The sequence below is a fragment of the Cyanistes caeruleus genome, chromosome 6 (genome assembly GCF_971803275.1).
Source record: "Cyanistes caeruleus chromosome 6, bCyaCae1.hap1.1, whole genome shotgun sequence".
In the NCBI taxonomy this organism is placed as follows: domain Eukaryota; kingdom Metazoa; phylum Chordata; class Aves; order Passeriformes; family Paridae; genus Cyanistes; species Cyanistes caeruleus.
In genome coordinates this window covers 41,851,420-41,869,695 of record NC_141706.1, presented here as the reverse complement: position 1 = coordinate 41,869,695, position 18,276 = coordinate 41,851,420, and the positions used below count along the sequence as shown (strand labels likewise).

Genomic DNA, 18,276 nt, shown 5'->3' with positions numbered 1-18,276 from the left:
ATTGCTCCTCTGGCCCATTTTGTTAATAATCTCAAAATTTCATTTTGAAATAATCTCACAATTATCGTTTGTAATCATCAAATCCCTTTTCCAAGTCCTTGCCTGTTTTTCTGAGGTGGGGTTGGGTTTTATGGTTGTTTGTTTTTTTGGAAACACATTACTGGTTAGCTTTTTTTCTTAGAGATTGCAAGGGCCTCTTTAAAGGTGTATCTGTTGTTCTCTTGTAGTACAGATATCAAGATCCATAGAAACGTAGATAGGGAGAAGAATTTTAAAAAATTGGTTTATATATAACTAGATTTCTAGTAAAGTGTATGTGGTGTCTTCTAAAAGAACCAACATGTTCCAGTCCATTTAAAAAAAATTAAAACTTCAAAGCTATACTAAAAATTGGAAATGTATCTTTTCATAACTTGTGTAAATTCTTTACCTTGCATTTTAGCAGATTTCTCTGTACTGCCAAAACCAAAATTAGCCTTGTAACAATCCTTTAAAGAAAAGAGAAAGAAAAAGAGAGAGAAAATCATGTTTTGAAAAATAAGGATGACTGTATCCAATTCTGATTTTCTCAAATGACTTTTCATCATGACTGTAATGGATACTATTGTTGTGTGGATGCACGTTGCACCCAAAAATTTGAAAGTCTTTGCATAATTTGGAACAGATCATGTGCTAAAATTAAGAATTGCTATTTAACATTTTTGGCTTTAATTTCTCTAAGCCCCAGATTACTGCAAATACATGAGGTGACGTAAGTTAACTAGGTGGGTGAATACGCTACATAACGAGGATTTAAAATATCAAGGGACTCTGTTTACTAGGAAAATACCTTCATATTTTCCTTTTGTTTTCCCTCCCCCTTCTCTTGTCCATTTGGAGAGGGAAATAAATCAACAGTTTGGTCCAAATTATGTTTAATGCAGAACTCCAGAATTCCACTCTGCTCTGTTTCCTGAAAAAAAACCCATTATTCTTTTTATGGAGCTTGTATATAATATGCAGTGTAGTGCTAAATAACTTAAATCTCAGTAAAAATATTGCAGTATTCAGTGTACTCTGAAGTATAGAGATTGCAAACAAAATGCTTATTGTATGTATTTTTTTGTTGGTATTTAAAAAAACCCTAAAAATTCAGGTTACATACTTGGTACAACAGGCTTCTTTGAGTTGATTTGAATTAGGTAGAGTTTGCGCTTAGGACAGAAATTTACAGTAATATAATGGAAAAGCAAATGTCTGCACATCTGTAACTCAGAACAGTAAATCTTATTGTCTGAACCTCTTTGTTTTGTTGGATAGAACTGAATTTGGTTTCAGTGAGTAATGATAATTCAATCCAGGTTATAGACCTGGTCCAAAAATACTTATTACAGTACATGTTAAATTATTATCTGTTTTCAGTCCTGACAGATAAAAGGTAGTTAGATTTGATTAGCTATGGGAGATTTTAATTTCTTATTAGTGTTGCTGAAATTAGTTTGAGATGTCAAGCTATTCTGGCCTACAGTTGAGAAACATACTTTACAATTACTGAATAGTGTGTAAGACAAAGGATACAATTAGTTTCCATTTGTGTAAGACAAATGATCCAATTAGTTTCCATTCATTCTTAGTTTGCTGATTTTGTTCATCTAATTCAAGTCAGTTTTTTAAACTGCCTTTAGGGCAAGAGAGAGAGGTACTTGGACATTTTATTTCTTTGTGATGGAGGCTTAGAATGGAATGTAGTCTTTTAAGGGTCTTCTTGCTGGCAATAAATTAGTCACTTGCAATCACTAGAAGGGCTTGAATTTTTCTGGTGATTCTTCTGAGTTACCTATATTTAATATTAAGCAGCTGTAATTACTGTATTTTAGCCTAACAGTCTGTAGGTGAAGAGTATGAATTAGATGTTAACAGTATATAAATGTATAGTTTGCATGTATTGCTTCACAAAGCAACTAAGTTATTGTCTCACAAATACATTTGAAACTCATCAAAGACTTAAAAAATATTTGTGTAATGTCACACTTAAAATAATGAGAAATTGTATTGAAATTTTGATTAGCTATTTCTGTGTACATAACTTCACCTGTAGCAGTATTCAAGAACTATATATGTTTCTTGTCAATGTCAGTCAAGTTACTTATATGAGGAGGACCTCAAGTTCATTTTTATTGTGTTTAAGTGGTAAATGAACTTTTGATGGCTGTAATCTCTTCCTGGGGTGCAGGCAACATGATACTCAATGAAACATTTCTCTTTCTGCAAGAATTAGTGTCATTGCATGAAAGAATTAAAATAAGTTTTGAAAATCCAGTCTTTTTTACTGTGTGTTTAACATTATATATCATTCCAGCATGGGTCAAAGGAAACTGTTACAAGAGAAAAATTTGCAGACTGTCTAGCTGGCCAGATGGGGTTATACATGTATACAGATAAATCAATAGATAAATACAAACTTAAGGTTGAATATATATATATATATATATATATATACACATATTTTAAAATCTAAGATAAAATTACTCCTTTCCTTTTCTCTTTTAAGTTGCCAGCTAATAAAGATGCCTTCCGAAAGACATGGAACCCTAAGTACACGCTACGCAGTCATTTTGATGGAGTGCGAGCATTAGCTTTTCATCCTGTAGAGCCTGTGCTGGTTACAGCCTCTGAGGACCATACTCTAAAACTTTGGAATTTGCAGAAAACGGTTCCTGCCAAAAAGCAAGTATATGGGTTTTCATAAAGCATATGTTTTAAATGCCTTTGGAATTCATTAAACTCTTACATTTTCAGAGTTTTTAAGTAGAGATTTCATGTGCTATAATAACTCTTCTTTTTCTTTCAGGAGTGCCTCTTTAGATGTAGAACCCATCTACACATTTAGGGCCCACATGTGAGTGTTTGACATTATTCATGACTGATAAATACATTGTTGTTATCTCTTGTATTCATAAAAAACTTCAGTGTAAAAGCCAGAAATTATACTAATTTTTACAGTGTTTAGACATTAAAGGCCCATTATACTTTGCAAAGCAGCTTAATACCAAGTCCTTGTCATGAATTGCAGAGTCCATGATAACACAAGAACAGGAAAGTGGCAAATTTGATTAGTTGCAGTGGAAAGGAGAGATTATAGATTATGATAATGAATTCACCTAAGACATGTCTCAGACTGTCTAGATTTTATATGTAATATAAATATGTATGTATGTATAAATACATATATGTATTATATGTAGTATGTGGAAAAGATGAGTAAGGTATAGGCTGGTCTTGGCTAGTAGCTTCAGATACAGGTCTGAGTCCTAATGATTTTTCAGCTTGTGTTAACTGTTTTATTACTGCCTGAGTTTCCCTTGCTAATTTTGAATTCTGCTTTCTTTCAATAAGAATGTGAGATAAAAACGCACAGTTGATAGCCAGAGTAGTACTTTTCTTATATAAGTAAAGATCCACTTTCCAACCTGTTTAGCAGGTAAGCTTCAAGAGGGTTCTTTTAATAAGCATGGAAGTCGGTTGCACTTCTTGTGCTTGCCTCAAAAACAGCAAAAAAAATGAATTCATGGTTTGTGTTTGGAAATTTACACATGCTCTTATCACTCTCCCCTTACCCCACGTGATAGAATATCATGTCTTACTTTCTCATTTATTACCTAAAGCATAAAACACTCTTCCCCAGGACTGGGTGACCAGTTTGTCCTCATGAAATACAAGTTCTTGTAAGTGATATAGACGGTTACTGACCAGTTGAATTCTCCAGATCTGAGTCCAAATTTAAGCTGTTAATTATGTGGTTTTTAGTGACTATGAAAAGATAAGTTCCAGTAGTCTTCCTTTTCAGCATCTTCAAATATGTCATTCTAGTTTGTTTATCTGCACTCACTGACACCATGAGCATGGCCATCGAATGACCCAGACACCTAATTTTGTGGATGTGGTTTAACTGTAGTACAGTTAAACATGTGGTGGTAGTAAGCGTCCAAAGTAATAGACCTGTTTCTTCCTTTGGGCTACAACTTGTGCTTGTCTGGTATCACTGCAAGCAGGTTGAAGAAGTTAAACCAGTAGGAGTTTTTTGGCCAAAAGGTACAGTTTTTAGGATCATTTCTCTGAACAGTTTCCTGGGGCATGGATTACTATCTGTTCCTAAAAGTAAAATGAGGAAATAGTTGCCAGGGAGCTACAGCCACCTCTCTCTGCACAGCTAGCTATTAGGTTGGCATAGATGCACTGTAAAATCTTATCATTTGTAGGTTTTAGTTACTGTTGCTTCTGAGAAATAAGTGATGTTCTTTGAATTGCTTCAATTTGCATAGTTCTAGGTAATTACTTGTGATTATCTTAACAGAGGTTGGTATCACTTTTTGAGACTTAAAAATTTTTTTACTAGAATTTTTCTATGGAGTTTAAGGGGTTCTTAACTGCTTAAGCCAATCCAGATTTTTTTTTTTTTTTAATAGCCTAATTTTTACTTCTATCCTGTAGGCAGTTACCAATCAGCTTTTTTCTCTGTCTCTCAATAGTGGACCTGTATTGTCATTGGCAATTAGTTCCAATGGAGAACAGTGTTTCAGTGGTGGCATTGATGCAACCATCCAGTGGTGGAACATGCCTAGCCCTAGTGTGGATCCTTATGATACCTATGGTAAGTACCTTCAAAAAGATAAACAACCTCTGACCATTGTCTTGAACATTATTTTTCCACTTGGTGATCATCTGTTTTCTAGAGCTTTTGTGAAATATTACTGCCATTTCTCAGCTACGCTGTGTGTTTTCAACTACTTGTGTGGCAAACATTAGTTCTTTATTCCCACTTGCACTGTTGATGTACTTTGTGTAGAATTAGAGACTTAGCAGTTCCTGAGATTTTTGCAGTAAAGAAAAAAAATTATTATAACTTACATTTTTGAGAAGCAAAAAATTTTGAACTAGAATTGCAACTTCTTGAAAATTATGTATTTATTTCTTCTGATGGAAATTTGGCAGAAAACTGAGATAAGTGTGCTCAGATTCTATGTCTCATTTTCTAACTTGCATCTCAGGTCCCTAACTTTAGATATCTTTAATTTTAGATGTCTCTAAAATTAAATAGCTGATAACTTCTTGGGAAACTCTGCACAGATTTAAAAACCCTCTATAAAAGGCAACTCTAAACTATCAGGAAGATGAAAATAAGATTCTCAGCTCCACAGGAAAAAATTAGTCCTGTTTTTATTATTAGTGTGCTTGAGAGCTTTAGACCATCCTTGCGTGTCAGCAGAGAATGCTGAGTAAAAACTGCACCAAGTAAACATCCAGTGTTTAAGTAGAAAGCTGATTTTCTGCACCTTGTACAAAGGAAGGGCTGTGATCAAGCATCTTTAAGATACTGAATTTGAAAGGAAGAAATAAGAGAAGGGGTGGCAACAAGAGTGTATAATTCTGGAAAAGGGGCTATAGTTGTTTGAGTTGTTTGTGGGGGGGTTTTTGTTGGGTGATTTGGTAGAGTTTTTGGTTTGAGTTTGTTTGTCAACAAAATTTGGTTGGTTTTTTGAGAAAGACGGCTGTGGTTGTCCAAAATAACTTGCATAATATTCTAGCTGTTGCTTAAACAGGAAGGGCAGGGGGACATACAGCTGGTTTATGTAGAATATAATTTATGTTGAGGTACAAGAAATACTTAATGCTTCTTCACTAAAAAGGTTTTCTTTCTGAACTTTTTTTTCCAGAGCCAAACGTTCTAGCTGGCACATTAATTGCTCACGCAGATGCAGTCTGGGGTCTTGCCTACAGTGGTGTAAAGAATCACTTACTCTCTTGTTCAGCAGATGGCACTATTAGGTTATGGAACCCACCGGAAAAGATTCCCTGTATTTGCACTTACAATGGAGAGAAAGGTAACTTTTTGCAGTGTTTTTTTTTGAAAATCTGTTATGAGGCAGCTGATGATGCATCAAGGCTCATTATCTCCATTTATCCTAAGTAGGTAACATAGCTAAAAGAATAACTTGTAATAAAATAATCATGGTGCTATAGCATTGCTTTAAAGAAAAGAGTAAATATCTTCTTTATGTATGACCTTAAATGTTTATACTGTCAGGAATTTTTAAAGTGTTTCATTTTTTCTAAAGATATTTTTCACTCTTTCTAGAGCATGGAATACCCACATCAGTTGACTTTATAGGTTGTGACCCTGCTCATATGGTGGCATCTTTTAACACTGGCAGCACAGTCATCTATGATTTAGAAACATCCCAGTCAGTGGTAATGTTTTCATCGCAAGTAGAATCTGGTAAGTAGAGCTCTTTTGTATTAAATACCCATCTTGAATGAGGTTCCTGCTCTATTATTATGGTACCTCATTGTATGGTGTAGTAAATAAAAAAGTTTTACTCCTCTACTTCATGATTCAGTTTGAAAGGTGGTTAGATGCTTGGAACAAACACTACGGAAAGGTGTTTTAACCCCTCTATTTTGCTCTTGTGGGACCCTGCCTGGGGTGCTGCATCCATCTCTGGGGCCTCAGCATAAGAAGGACGTAGAACTGTTGGACTGAGTCCAGAGCAAGGCCATGAAGATGATCCTAGAGCTGGAGCACCTCTCCTGTGAAGACAGGCTGAAAGGCTTGGGGTTGTTCAGGCTGGAGAAGGTTTTTGAGAGATACTATTATGATCTTTCAGTACCTAAAGGAGGTTTAGCAAGGCTGCAGGAAACTTGGAGAGGAACTTGTTTGTACAAGGGCATGCGGTGACAAGACAAAAGGGAATGGCTTCAAACTGAAAGAGAATAGGTTTAGATTAGGTATTAGGAAGGAGTTCTTTACTGTGAGAGTGGTGAGACACTGGCACAGGTTGCTCAGGGAAGTTTGGGATGCTCCATCCCTGGGAAGTGTTCTAGCCCAGATTGAATGTAGCTTTAAAGAATCCAGTTCAGTGGATGGTGGCCCTGCCTTTGGCAGGAGGGATTGGAACTAGATGATGTTAAAAGTCCCTTCCACCCAAGTCATTTTATAACTCTTAACAGAATTTTAAAGTAGTTAGAGATAGTGAAATCAACAGTTATTTTCCTCTAAGATTTCTTAAGATTCACTTGTCTGATGTGTATATTAAACCACAGTTTTCATTATATAGGCTTGACATGGAAGATATTAAGACATGTAGGTGAATAATAAATTAATAAATAAATTAAACAGAATATTTAGTTCTTTTGGGATTAAACACATTTTCTGGTTGAACTTTTTAGAAATCCTGTTTCTGCAAATAAAGTGTTACGGAGAGGTAGCTCATCAAGAAGTAATTGCATGTACTTGATGAAACTCTGAATAGAGGAGACTTGTTTTTGTGAGCCTCCTAAAGTGTTTCATAAGGAAAACCTCCAGTTTCTGCTCATTCCTTTCTATAAAATGTGATCTAAAAGAATAATGCAAGGGGATAATCTGCCTCTCCCCTCTAAGTAGTGTAGTTTACTTAATAATTAAATTTCCAGACTTCAACACAGGTTGAAAAAACTGTAAAAGCTGTCTTAGAGATATCTTCTGCAAAGCCTGATATGGAAGTGAGAAGAATCACATCACGATTTAGAGAAATACCTGTTCTAGTTTGAAGAGAGACTTTAAAATGGAATCAAGAAAAATTAAACACAGAAATTAAGAGTATCCTGTAGACTTGTGAAGAGATTTAAACCATTTGTTGTTAAAGTTGAAACTGAAGACACAAATACATCTGACGGAATCTAAGAGGGTTAGGTTGACTTCAGTTACTTGGATTCTCTGGTCTAGTAGAAGGTGTCCCTTCCAACTCAAACCACTCTGTGCCTCTGTCTTCTTTCCAACCACCCTTCATCCCCCCAAATGAAATATTTTTTGATGTGGAGGTGTTAGAGCTGTGTGCTAAACATAAACATACATTACTCATGCTACAGTTTGTTTCTACTTGGCTAGTGCTGCCCTGCGGTACTTCCTGGGTTTTCTCTTGCAAGAATCATTCATGGGTGTAAACTGCCTGCAAGGTTTAACCTTACAGTACTTTGGCTACCTCACTTTGCCCCATCCTGTAAAGCAAGAAGCTTTATTTCTTAGGAGGTCTGTTGGTCCTAAAATATTGCTTACATAATATTAAATAATATGGTAATCTAAAGTATAATGCTAAAATACTGTCATTTTAACTTTGACATTTTCTTTAAGGCAGATGAATATTCTTTCATTTTATTTTCAGGTGTACAATCAAATAATCATATTAACAAGGTAGTAAGTCATCCCACACTTCCTGTAACTATTACAGCACATGAAGATAGACACATCAAATTTTTTGACAACAAAACGGGTAAGGATAAAGAGAACCTAATTTGTATATATGAATATGTTTAAAGAAATTCTGGATGACATAGGGAGAATCCATTTGTAGAAAACTTACTGGTGATGTAGTCTTATATAACAGAACTTTTGGTATTTTGAAGATTAAACTTTTTCAGTACCTTCTCTGTGAAGCAGAGACACCTGTTGCAATTGTGACTTCAGGAGTCAGAAAACACTCTCAAAACAGGCAGAGATAGTTGTGAGGGAAAAAAAAGTGGTCTTTACTTTAGAGCTTTTGTAATTTATAGAGTATGTCTGCTTTGTTTCTTCTTTCATCATTTCCATGCTTTTAACTAACTATTGTCAGTTATGTTTTTCAGCTCTCAGTAGTAAAAAAGATCACTTAGTACCTATTAGGGCAAGGAATAACCCTAAATTGTTATGGTAATATAATATGTTATATATTATATGTTATAATATATAACATATATATATAATATATTATAACACACACACACATACATATATATATATTATAATATAATATGTTATACTTAAGTTGTTGATATGGTTTATAAACCAGAAAAGGATCTGGAAGAAAGAGGGTAAAGAAGGCTACAGGAGAAAACTGCACTGCCTGTCATGATAAAAACATTAAAATAATTCTAAGAACAAACTTAAACTTCCTATTTGTGAAATTACCTGTCACTTCCTACATGTTACCTATCAAAGCTGGAGGAAAAAAAAAGATGAAGCTCACTTGAAGTAAGCACATACAAAATCTCTGTTTGAGGTGTTTGGTTTGGGCCCAGCAGGGGATGGTGTTCTTGAGCTTTTTGTTTTCTAAAGCAAAAAAGCTGGAGATTTTTTCCACTTTGCACCTGCCATGAACACATGTATTTGAATTGTGGTCATTAAATGCATTGCATTTACATTGCTGAAATGAAGATTTATTGCTTCAAAGAAAAAAAGAATAAGGAGAAAAATCTGCATGAAAAAATAATTGGGTCAAAGACAGGAAACAGGGGGTCAAAGTAAATGTTTTTTGTGGAATAAAATATCAGTGGGTTTGGAGGGATCAGCAATAGTTCAACATAATGAGTCATCTGAACAGGGAACAGTATATTGGCAGTAAACTGACATTCATTAATTCAGATTATTAAACATGAGGGCTGACGAGGAAGAATTGGAGATCTTAAAAGACATAAAAGCAGGCAAATTAAATTCCATGTGGATAAATGGGAAATGATACATGTAAGGAAAAATAAACGTTATAATACAAAATAATAATCACTGTGCAGATTCCTTATTCAAAGTAAAACCTTGGAGTTAAAATAAGAGGTTGGATAAAAATACTAATTTGTTGCTTAGCAGTCAGAGTAGCAAAATGCATATTAGAAGGAGGGAAAGGAATAAAAAGCAAAAGGGAACATTTTTAATACCTTTGTATGAATACTTTGAATGAAGTCTCCCATATCTCAAAATGGATACAGCCAAATTAATATTTTTCAGAGAATGGTTAGAAAGATGATGATCAGAGATTTTCAGTAGCTTTTAGCTTCTTCAGGAATAATCTTAGATGCTGAATACGCTGAGATTCTTCAGGAAGATGGAACAACTGAACAAAACTGATACACTTTCTTCATGTTGGTCATGGTCTTACAGGGATTTATTTGCTCTCATTTTTAACATGTGAACTGAGGTTCAGTTGCTGATCCCCAACAGGTGACTGTTCTTCTGTCCAATTAAACATTACAGAACTCCTTTGAAAAAGTATCATGAGGTGTTAAAAGATGTTATTGAAAGTCCAGGAACAAAGGTCAATGCCAAGAAATGCATTAAGAGTAGTTGAATGCAGAGTTAACTGTTCTGGTTTGTGATATAACCAGTTAATTGTTAGAAGCTGGAGAGTATTTTGGGCAAGTATCCTATAGTTGCCTTATTTTTCTCTCCTAGCAATGACAGAGATAGATGGACCATTGATATGGCTCAGTAAGTCTCGTTTTACAAAGCTTCATCAACACTCTCATACTGGGGCAGTTATTAGGACATTTAAGAGTCAGAGGTTCTTACCCAGTCATTTTAGGTCTTCATTGCTGTTGCTGCCAATAAAGATGCCAAGTGGATAAAAAGATTGCTTGCAATGCTTTTTTGAGAGTTGTGTGTCATTTGCCCATGTGTTTATACAAGAGTCTGCAGTTAAAACTTCATAATTTCTAATGGAATAGAACCATTCAAATATTACTGGAATCTAAATAAGCATGTTATCTTATGTTGCATTTAAGGAGAATGGGTTGATGTTTTTTTAAATAAACAGTACTTCACAGGAAATTCACTGTTTATTTTTCTTTTAGGTAAAATGATCCATTCTATGGTTGCTCACTTGGATGCTGTCACAAGTCTAGCTGTAGATCCTAATGGAATCTATTTAATGTCTGGAAGTAAGGGTTATTTTTCATATTTGATATAAATTATGCATATGTGATGCACTGAATTTCTGACAAATATAACCTTGTCTTTTGTCTTTTTCCTTTCTTTCTTTCCTAAACAGGCCATGATTGCTCCATTAGGTTGTGGAATTTGGACAGCAAGACATGTGTACAAGAAATAACAGCTCATAGGAAAAAGCTGGATGAATCAATTTATGATGTAGCATTTCATCCATCAAAAGCATATATTGCCAGTGCAGGAGCTGATGCCCTTGCCAAAGTATTCGTGTGACATAGCAGAACAAACCTGCATCATAACAGCAGGTCTGTTTGGACAAAAAAGAGGGAATGCGTCACTGCCATCAATTATAAGGTTACCTATAAGACACTACATCTGATCTGCCTGGGTGAAGGCTCTTGAGTGGGGCAGGTAGAAGTTGGTGAAAAGTCACCACATCCTGAACAATGTCAGGCTCATTCATTTAACTGTAATTACTGTATTTGGGGGGGGTGGGGACAAATACAAAAAAGAAAACCAGTATTTGTAGCCTTGACTGGATATGAACTGAGCGTATGTCTGTTCTTTAGGTGTCTTTAAGCAAACGTGGAGTCTGATCTTACAAAAGACTTTTATTTTGGACTCTGTGTGCTGCCTTAGGGTTAGGAATGTGGTGCTCTTGTGGGGGGAAGTGAGCTCCAAGAGTAGCTTTCTTTTCATCTCTTAGTAATCTTCTGTTTATCAGTTGAATGCCACAGATTCCCCTTTTAAACTTTTATTTTGCTTTAAAGAAAAGGAAATTTAACTTAAAATATTTTAGCATTAGTTGCACAAAATGTTTGGATAAAATTCTAGTTTTTATAAGTCTTTTTATATATTTAGCCTGTCACAACAGTGCTCAAGATTGTATTGATAATGTTTTTCTGCATTATAGAACCCTAAAACACAGAGATCTCACTGACCCGCTGCCGTGTAACCACAATCTTCCCTTCTTTTGCCTAATACAGCTCAGCTAAGTCCTTGCTTAAGGATGCTAATTCATCATCATTGCATAACTGTCTTCATAAATAAAGGACTGTAAAATGTGTTCAAGTGAAACACAGAGGGGTTAACACCCCTGAATGAACTCTTAAAAAAAAAAAATTAATCTTGGCATCCTATCACTATGTGATATTTTGTACATCTTACTGTATTTACGAGTTTATTTATCAAGGATTACCCATCTTGCTAATGGCCTATTGTTATTTATTTCACTTTTTGTTGGTCTTTATATCCTTTTATGTAGTGTGTTAAAGGGCCCTGTATATCTGTTATGGCACTCTTTGAACAGTCTAAAATAGATGAGAAAATGGGACGTTTGATAATTCTAAAGTTGCAAACCAAGAAATTATTTTTCCTCTGGTTAAGTACCTGGAGTGGAGTTGATTCCAAAAAAAACAATCTTGTTTCAGAACCTTTGGAGTGAAAATTATTTTTATTTGCATTTCAAATAGAATACAAAAGTAGTTAATTCAAGATTAATAAATCTGCTGTGTTTTGACTAGTTATTCCCTGCTTTTATTTTATTTTTCAGATGTGCTTCAGTTTATGGTGTAACTAAAAATTTTGTTTGTGTAATGCATGATTAATACAAGAAAGTATTTTTTCTAGTCTTCCACAAAACTTTTCTGATCAGTTTGCAAGTTTTGATGAGTTTTGTAAGGTTTCTGTTTTACAAACTATGAATCAGCAAATTTTTAAGATTGTACCACATAGCAAAAGTACAGCTGTTGAAAAATAATGTATATAAAATGCATATAATAAATATTAAATGGTGTACCTGTATGTTACTGTTGGCTACATTATTTTGTGTTGCACAGTTTGAAAGAGTCATTCTACAAATTACTAAATTAGGTCTCAATTTTAGCAAAATGACCATTTGTTTATTATGCTTATAAGCTGCTTTGCTTTTGCAAGATTGTAATAGTTGTCTGGATGTTGAGCAACTGTTCAGTTTCAAGCAGCAGTACCCACATATAAGAACATGTTTCCACAATGTTTTAAAAGATTTTTGTAAGAACAAATCAAAAATTGCTAGTGTATTCTTACAGCCCTTCTAAGGTAATAATCTCAGTGTTTTTCATTATCTTTGCATATGAAATGATTCTGAAGTGATTTAGGAGCAAGAAAGGTACTATCATTTTGTTTCAAACTGCCACTGAATAACTGTGTTGAATTTTGAGAAAAAAAATAATTTCTAAATGCCAAAATTTGCCCATATATCTTACCTTTGTCCATTTCTTTACAAGTCCGACCATAAAGTTGATGCACAAAAAAAAAACTAAACTGAAGGTCAATATTTACCTATTGTGTGATGAGTCACTTTGCTCAAAGTGTATCAGCAGAAACAGAATACAACAATGTGAATATTTTCATGTAAAGTAGTATGTTTAAGTATAAATTAACTAAAGCTAGAACATGTTCCTATAAGTGGTTTAACTGCATTGTTCCATGTAAGTTTCCAGTTTTCCAGTAAGAATGTATTTCATGCCATCTCATGTCAAACAAATTAGAACTTAAAAAAAAAAAAAGGAAAGAGGTGCTCATGGTAGGCAGAATACTGCAGTTACATTTTGGAATTAATTTTGTTTTAGTAATAATGTTGCATTGCTTGAAATGTTACAGTAAATTATAATTGTGTAGGAATTGGAGAATTTTGTCCTTTATCATGAAGATTGAGGTGAGGCCTTCCAGTAATTGCTTGTAGGACACTAAGACTTTACTTTTAAAAGTAACATTCAGCTGACTTGCACTTTTTGTTCTTTCCAGTCTAAAGCATTCAACTAATCAACAGACAAGAGAGTATTCGAATTTTATTGGAAGTAATTTCATAATTGCCTTTTCTGAAGCCAAACATTGTTTCTGGCAGCTTTTCCAGACTGCTGCATTTTAATGCTTAAATAAAATGTGATTGTTTAATAAACATTACCATGCATAACCTTTACCTTTTTTTTTTAATTGTATTAAAATTGAAATGATAAAACCAAAAATATTTGCTTATTTTCCTTAATTGAAATCTTAATGATCATCTTAGTTCACTAACGCATAATGGATCAAATGCTGTAGTGAGGCATCGGTTATTGAATATTACCAATAATTTCTATTACATCTTAGTTTATTTGTTGTGGGATATAACATGCTGAAAACTCTGGTTTTTGGTTTTGAGTTTTTGTGAATGGAAGAGCTGTAGTACTGATGATGGGGAAAATTATAGTGCTGAAAGAAATGGTTTTATTTAGCAAAAACACCTCAGTTTCTGAAAGGATTTACATCTCATTTGTGAGACCCAAAGGACTGGTGCTCAGAACCTGAATGGAAAGATATCTGAATATATTTAATAATACCTTTAGCATTTAGCAATAGGGATTGATGTTAACAGACTTAGTCTCTGTCTTGCTTTTTATTGTAGGAGCTGTTTTAAGCAGATCGGTGGTGACTCAGTCCACAATAGCATGAGTGGCGGTATGCCGTCTACATAATAGCAAATACACATGAAAAAGTGTGTAACAAGCCTGGTTAAGAACTTTCCCTAATTTAGAAATACTAAGGACAAGTTTATTTGCCAGGAGAAAATTGGTAGATTTTCCAAGTGGAAAAACTGTGGGCTTGAAGTTACATTATCAATAGCCCTCTGTTTTCACATATTGTATGATAATTTATTTTTGAAACTGATAGCACACTCTGTCCAGGCATGCTCTTATTAAATTGTGCTTTAGTTTACTTCAAAACTGATAGCATTCTGCTCCAGCACTTCCCATCTCACATCCATGGAAAGCCCCTTGCTCACACAGTGCTGACTCCTTGCATTTTTGTTCTGTTTGATTTCATAGACTCATAGAAAGGCCTAGGATGAAAGGGACATGGAAAATCATCTAGCTCCAAGCCTGTACCCCCACCATGGACAGGGGCAGCTTCCCCTAAACAGGTTTTTTATTTGTCCTGGCTTTGAACACTTCCAGGGATGGGACATCCACAGCTTCTCTGGGCAATCTGTGTGCCAGTCACTCACCACCCTCACAGTAAAGAGGTTTTTTCAAGTATCCAATTTAACCTGTTCTATTTCAGTTTGAAGCTGTTTCCCCTTGTCCTGTCACTATATCCTCATGTAAAAAGTCCCTCTCCAGCTCTCTTACAGGCTCCCTTCAGCTACTGGAAGGCCATCATTAGATTAGTCCAAAGCCTTCACTTCTCCAGCCCCAAAGCTCCGGGACATGCTCTATCCCGTGGTGACCTCCTCTGCACTCTCTCCAGCAGCTCCATGTCCTTGCTGTGCTGGCACCCCAGAGCTGGTGCAGCACTGCAGGTGGGGTCTCAGCAGAGCAGAGCAGAGGGGCAGAATCCCCTCCCTGCCCTGCTGCCCACACTGCTCTGGATGCAGCCCAGGACACCTTTGGCTCTCTGGGCTGGCAGTGCCCATGGCTGGGTCATGCCCAGCCTCTCACCCAGCAGCACCCCCAAGTCCTGCTGGGCAGGGCTGCTCTGATCTGTCCATCCCCAGCCTGTGCTGGTACCGGGGGCTGCTCTGACCCAGGTGTAGCACCAGCACTTGGGCTTGTTAAACCCATGAGAATCCCATGGACTCTCTCCTGGAGCTTGCCTGGGTCCCTCTGGATGGATGCCATCCTTCAGGTGTGTTACCACACCACTCAGCTTGTCACTGAGCAATCTGTCACATACACACTTGCCTGTGTGTATTTATACACACACACACACACCTGTATTTATGTTCTGCCTTTAAGAACTTTTTTTTAAAAAAATAACAAAAACAGAAGGCTTCAGAATTGTTTTGAAATGCTACTTCTCAGATGAGCAAAAAAGATAGTTTAAGAATGTTCCATTTTCTTACTTGTTCTGTCAATACTTTGAGAATGTACACCCTTGAGTCCTATGCAGATTCAATGAGTAAATTAATTTTAATTTTTCAAAAGAAATAGTTCAAGTTACAAAAGCTTTAATATGTCATAAAGATGTATTGGTTTGTTTTTACTTTTTAATATAGAAACAAACTTTGAATTGATAATGTAAAACAACATGCTTTTTAGTCCTCCCTCTTACCCTTTCCTCCTGGAAGGTTATGTCGTGTTCCTGCTGACTTGAGTTGAGAGGAAGACTTGATAGGCTTGGTGCAGTCTTGTGGCCCACCTGCCCTGGGTGGGGGGAGTTGGTGGGGCTGGCTGGGCTGTGATGGCCACTTCTGGCCTGGAACAGAGCAGGGCTGCAGGAGTCCCACAGCAGGCTGCGAGGAGGCAAGGCAGGAGAAGTTTTGCCTTCTGTGCCTTCAGAACTTGTGTTGGCAGAGAGGGAGAGCTGCTCATGTTGTCCACTGTTGGTCTCATGTCATTGAGGTGTTTCCTGAGGCTTGTCTCCACCTCACCTTGGCTTGCCACATGGCTGTTGGAAAGCTGTCATTGATCCTGGTGCACCTGGAGTGATCGATTGCATCTGGGAACTTTTCAGACCATGCCTGATGGCTGCTGGGGTTTTGCTTGTGCACAGCAGCTGGCCAAGGGGATGTGGTTCTTCATGAAAGGAGGGCTGCCCGTGGTGATGGTATTCTTGAGTGGCTTTGTGGTGACTGGCCTCATTACCTTTTTTAAACATCCTTTTTCTGTTGCTTCAGGTATCTTTCCAGATGCTCTTTTGTACCTCGAAATGGGTGGCTATGTTTTTTTTCATTCGTATCTTAATTAATATATGGGGCTTTTCTTTCTAAAGAAAGAGCTGCTCAATTTGGGACATCCTGCACCTAAGATCTTGTGAGATTTACAATGTGGTGGGAATAAAGAGCTTTGGCTTCATGCAGAAACAGTATCTTCCTTCTCTGAAATCTCAGCAGTGGCTGGGAGGACAACAATCAGACCCTGTAGCTCTGTTGGGTGAATAAATACCCAATTGGGTGCAGCAGGCAGGGAAGAGGGTGCTGGGTGTGCAGACCAGGCTGCTGCAGCTCAGCTGTTGGGAGCATCAGGCCTCTGGGAGAGGGGCAGGGGGCAGCTGGGGGCAGGAGCCCAAAGCAGTGGCTCTTGGAAGGGCCTGGAGCTGCTCTGCATGCACTGGTGCTGTGTTTGAATCATGGCTCTGTCTTACATGCCCAGTGCTTTTGGTGGACTGGCTGGTAGCCAGAGGTTTCCCTTGGATTCCCTCTGCTGGAGTTTTCTGGTGTTAGAAATACCTTACGATACCTTGTACCATAATGATAGCAAGTCTTTAAACTACTGATACATCCTCATTACTAAGGTAGATGTTGGCAAAAACAGCTGTGTATTGGCTTCCTGAATTACTGATATGTCTCCCTTGTCCGAGATAACTCAGGTGACTGACTGCTAATCTTAATAAAAAAAGTTTCCTGTGAAGATTTAGCTGCAAGGTGCCATAAAGAAAAACTTCTTAGAGCCTGGAAATATTTCCCCCAGTTTGACTGACCTAACACCTGACAGTTTCCATGGTGCACATGCATCATAATCTGTCAGAAACCTTTTATTTGGCAGATATTTGGGCTTAACAGAAGCAAGTGATCATGGTCACTTTCTCCTAATTGTTTGTGTTAGTCTAGTCTCTGTTTAGATTTGAGCAAATCTGACCATTGGGGAGTAAATTCCTTGTTGATGTATTTGCTACTAACATGCTGTGCCAGACAGGTCTGGGGTGTTTTTTTTTTTCTAAACTGGCTCCTAGTCCTGACCAGAATTAGTTCAAGAAATTTGTGTATCTTGCCTAATTTAGAATGTTTAGATGAGAGAAAGCTCTTTTACCATCTACCGTTTCTGAACAAATAATATATTCTTACAATACCCAGGGGTGTCAAGAGAATTTCAGAAACTACATAATTGTGAATTTGCTTTTAATTTGAAAAAAATCACTATTTTAATTATATATTTTGTTTGATTTGGAACTTACCAAACATCTGAACGTAGTGCTAAGTTAGTAATTTTAGTGATTTTCCCATCTACTTTAAAGTATTTTCTTAAATCTTGCCAGTCTTTTTCTCAACCTTTCATCTTCTTGTTGTCTCTAACTTGTATTCTTTGGCAGATAATTGTTTATCATACTTGTAATATGATCACATCCACCAGGGCAGAAAAATAGTTTTCTATCCCTTTGGTTACATTCTGCCATACTCCAATTGCCGTTAAGTAGTAAAGGCTGTATCTGACCTCAGCAAGGGTTGGAAGAGTTTAGTTAACATTTGCTAGCAAAAACAGCAGTGCAGGATTCCCATGCTGGTGTCTTAGGAACTGGTCCAGTGTGAAGTTCAGCTGCAGGTTGAGTTCTACCCCGGGGCTGAGGGGCTGTTCAGTGCCGGGGCAGTGTGAGCCTCGGCTGCTTGGCAGCAGGGAGCGATGCTACCTGCTCCTTCTGCCTGTGGCAAGCACTAACCCTTCCCTTCATCCTCCTGGCATGGCTAAAGACCAACTGACCCAGCTGCTGTTCACAGGCAGCTGCTCTGAGTGTGGAATGCAGACACAAATAGGATACAATATTTGTTTGTGTATAGATGCAGATGAATGTAAACAAATTAGAGTGTAATAAAACAATAAATACCCTTCATTTCA

General features: G+C 36.7%; 1 protein-coding gene across 22 annotated transcripts in view; it reads left to right on the top strand.

Annotated features, from left to right (window-relative positions):
* Window positions 1-13,713, top strand: part of STRN3 (striatin 3) — a 61,984-nt gene extending 48,271 nt beyond the window's left edge. For 11 of the 22 annotated variants that reach the window (XM_086894480.1, XM_086894478.1, XM_086894479.1 and 8 more), the window contains 9 exons: window positions 2,531-2,706; window positions 2,831-2,878; window positions 4,509-4,630; window positions 5,694-5,861; window positions 6,116-6,256; window positions 8,178-8,285; window positions 10,612-10,698; window positions 10,809-11,010; window positions 13,493-13,713. In XM_086894480.1, coding sequence (XP_086750606.1) covers window positions 2,531-2,706; window positions 2,831-2,878; window positions 4,509-4,630; window positions 5,694-5,861; window positions 6,116-6,256; window positions 8,178-8,285; window positions 10,612-10,698; window positions 10,809-10,978 — 1,020 coding nt within the window. In that variant the 3' untranslated portion in view covers window positions 10,979-11,010; window positions 13,493-13,713. Of the gene's footprint in view, window positions 1-2,530; window positions 2,707-2,830; window positions 2,879-4,508; window positions 4,631-5,693; window positions 5,862-6,115; window positions 6,257-8,177; window positions 8,286-10,611; window positions 10,699-10,808 lie in introns of all 22 variants that reach the window. The other 11 variants (XM_086894474.1, XM_086894473.1, XM_086894476.1 and 8 more) reach the window with 1 other exon arrangement.
* Window positions 13,714-18,276: the final 4,563 nt, after the last annotated feature.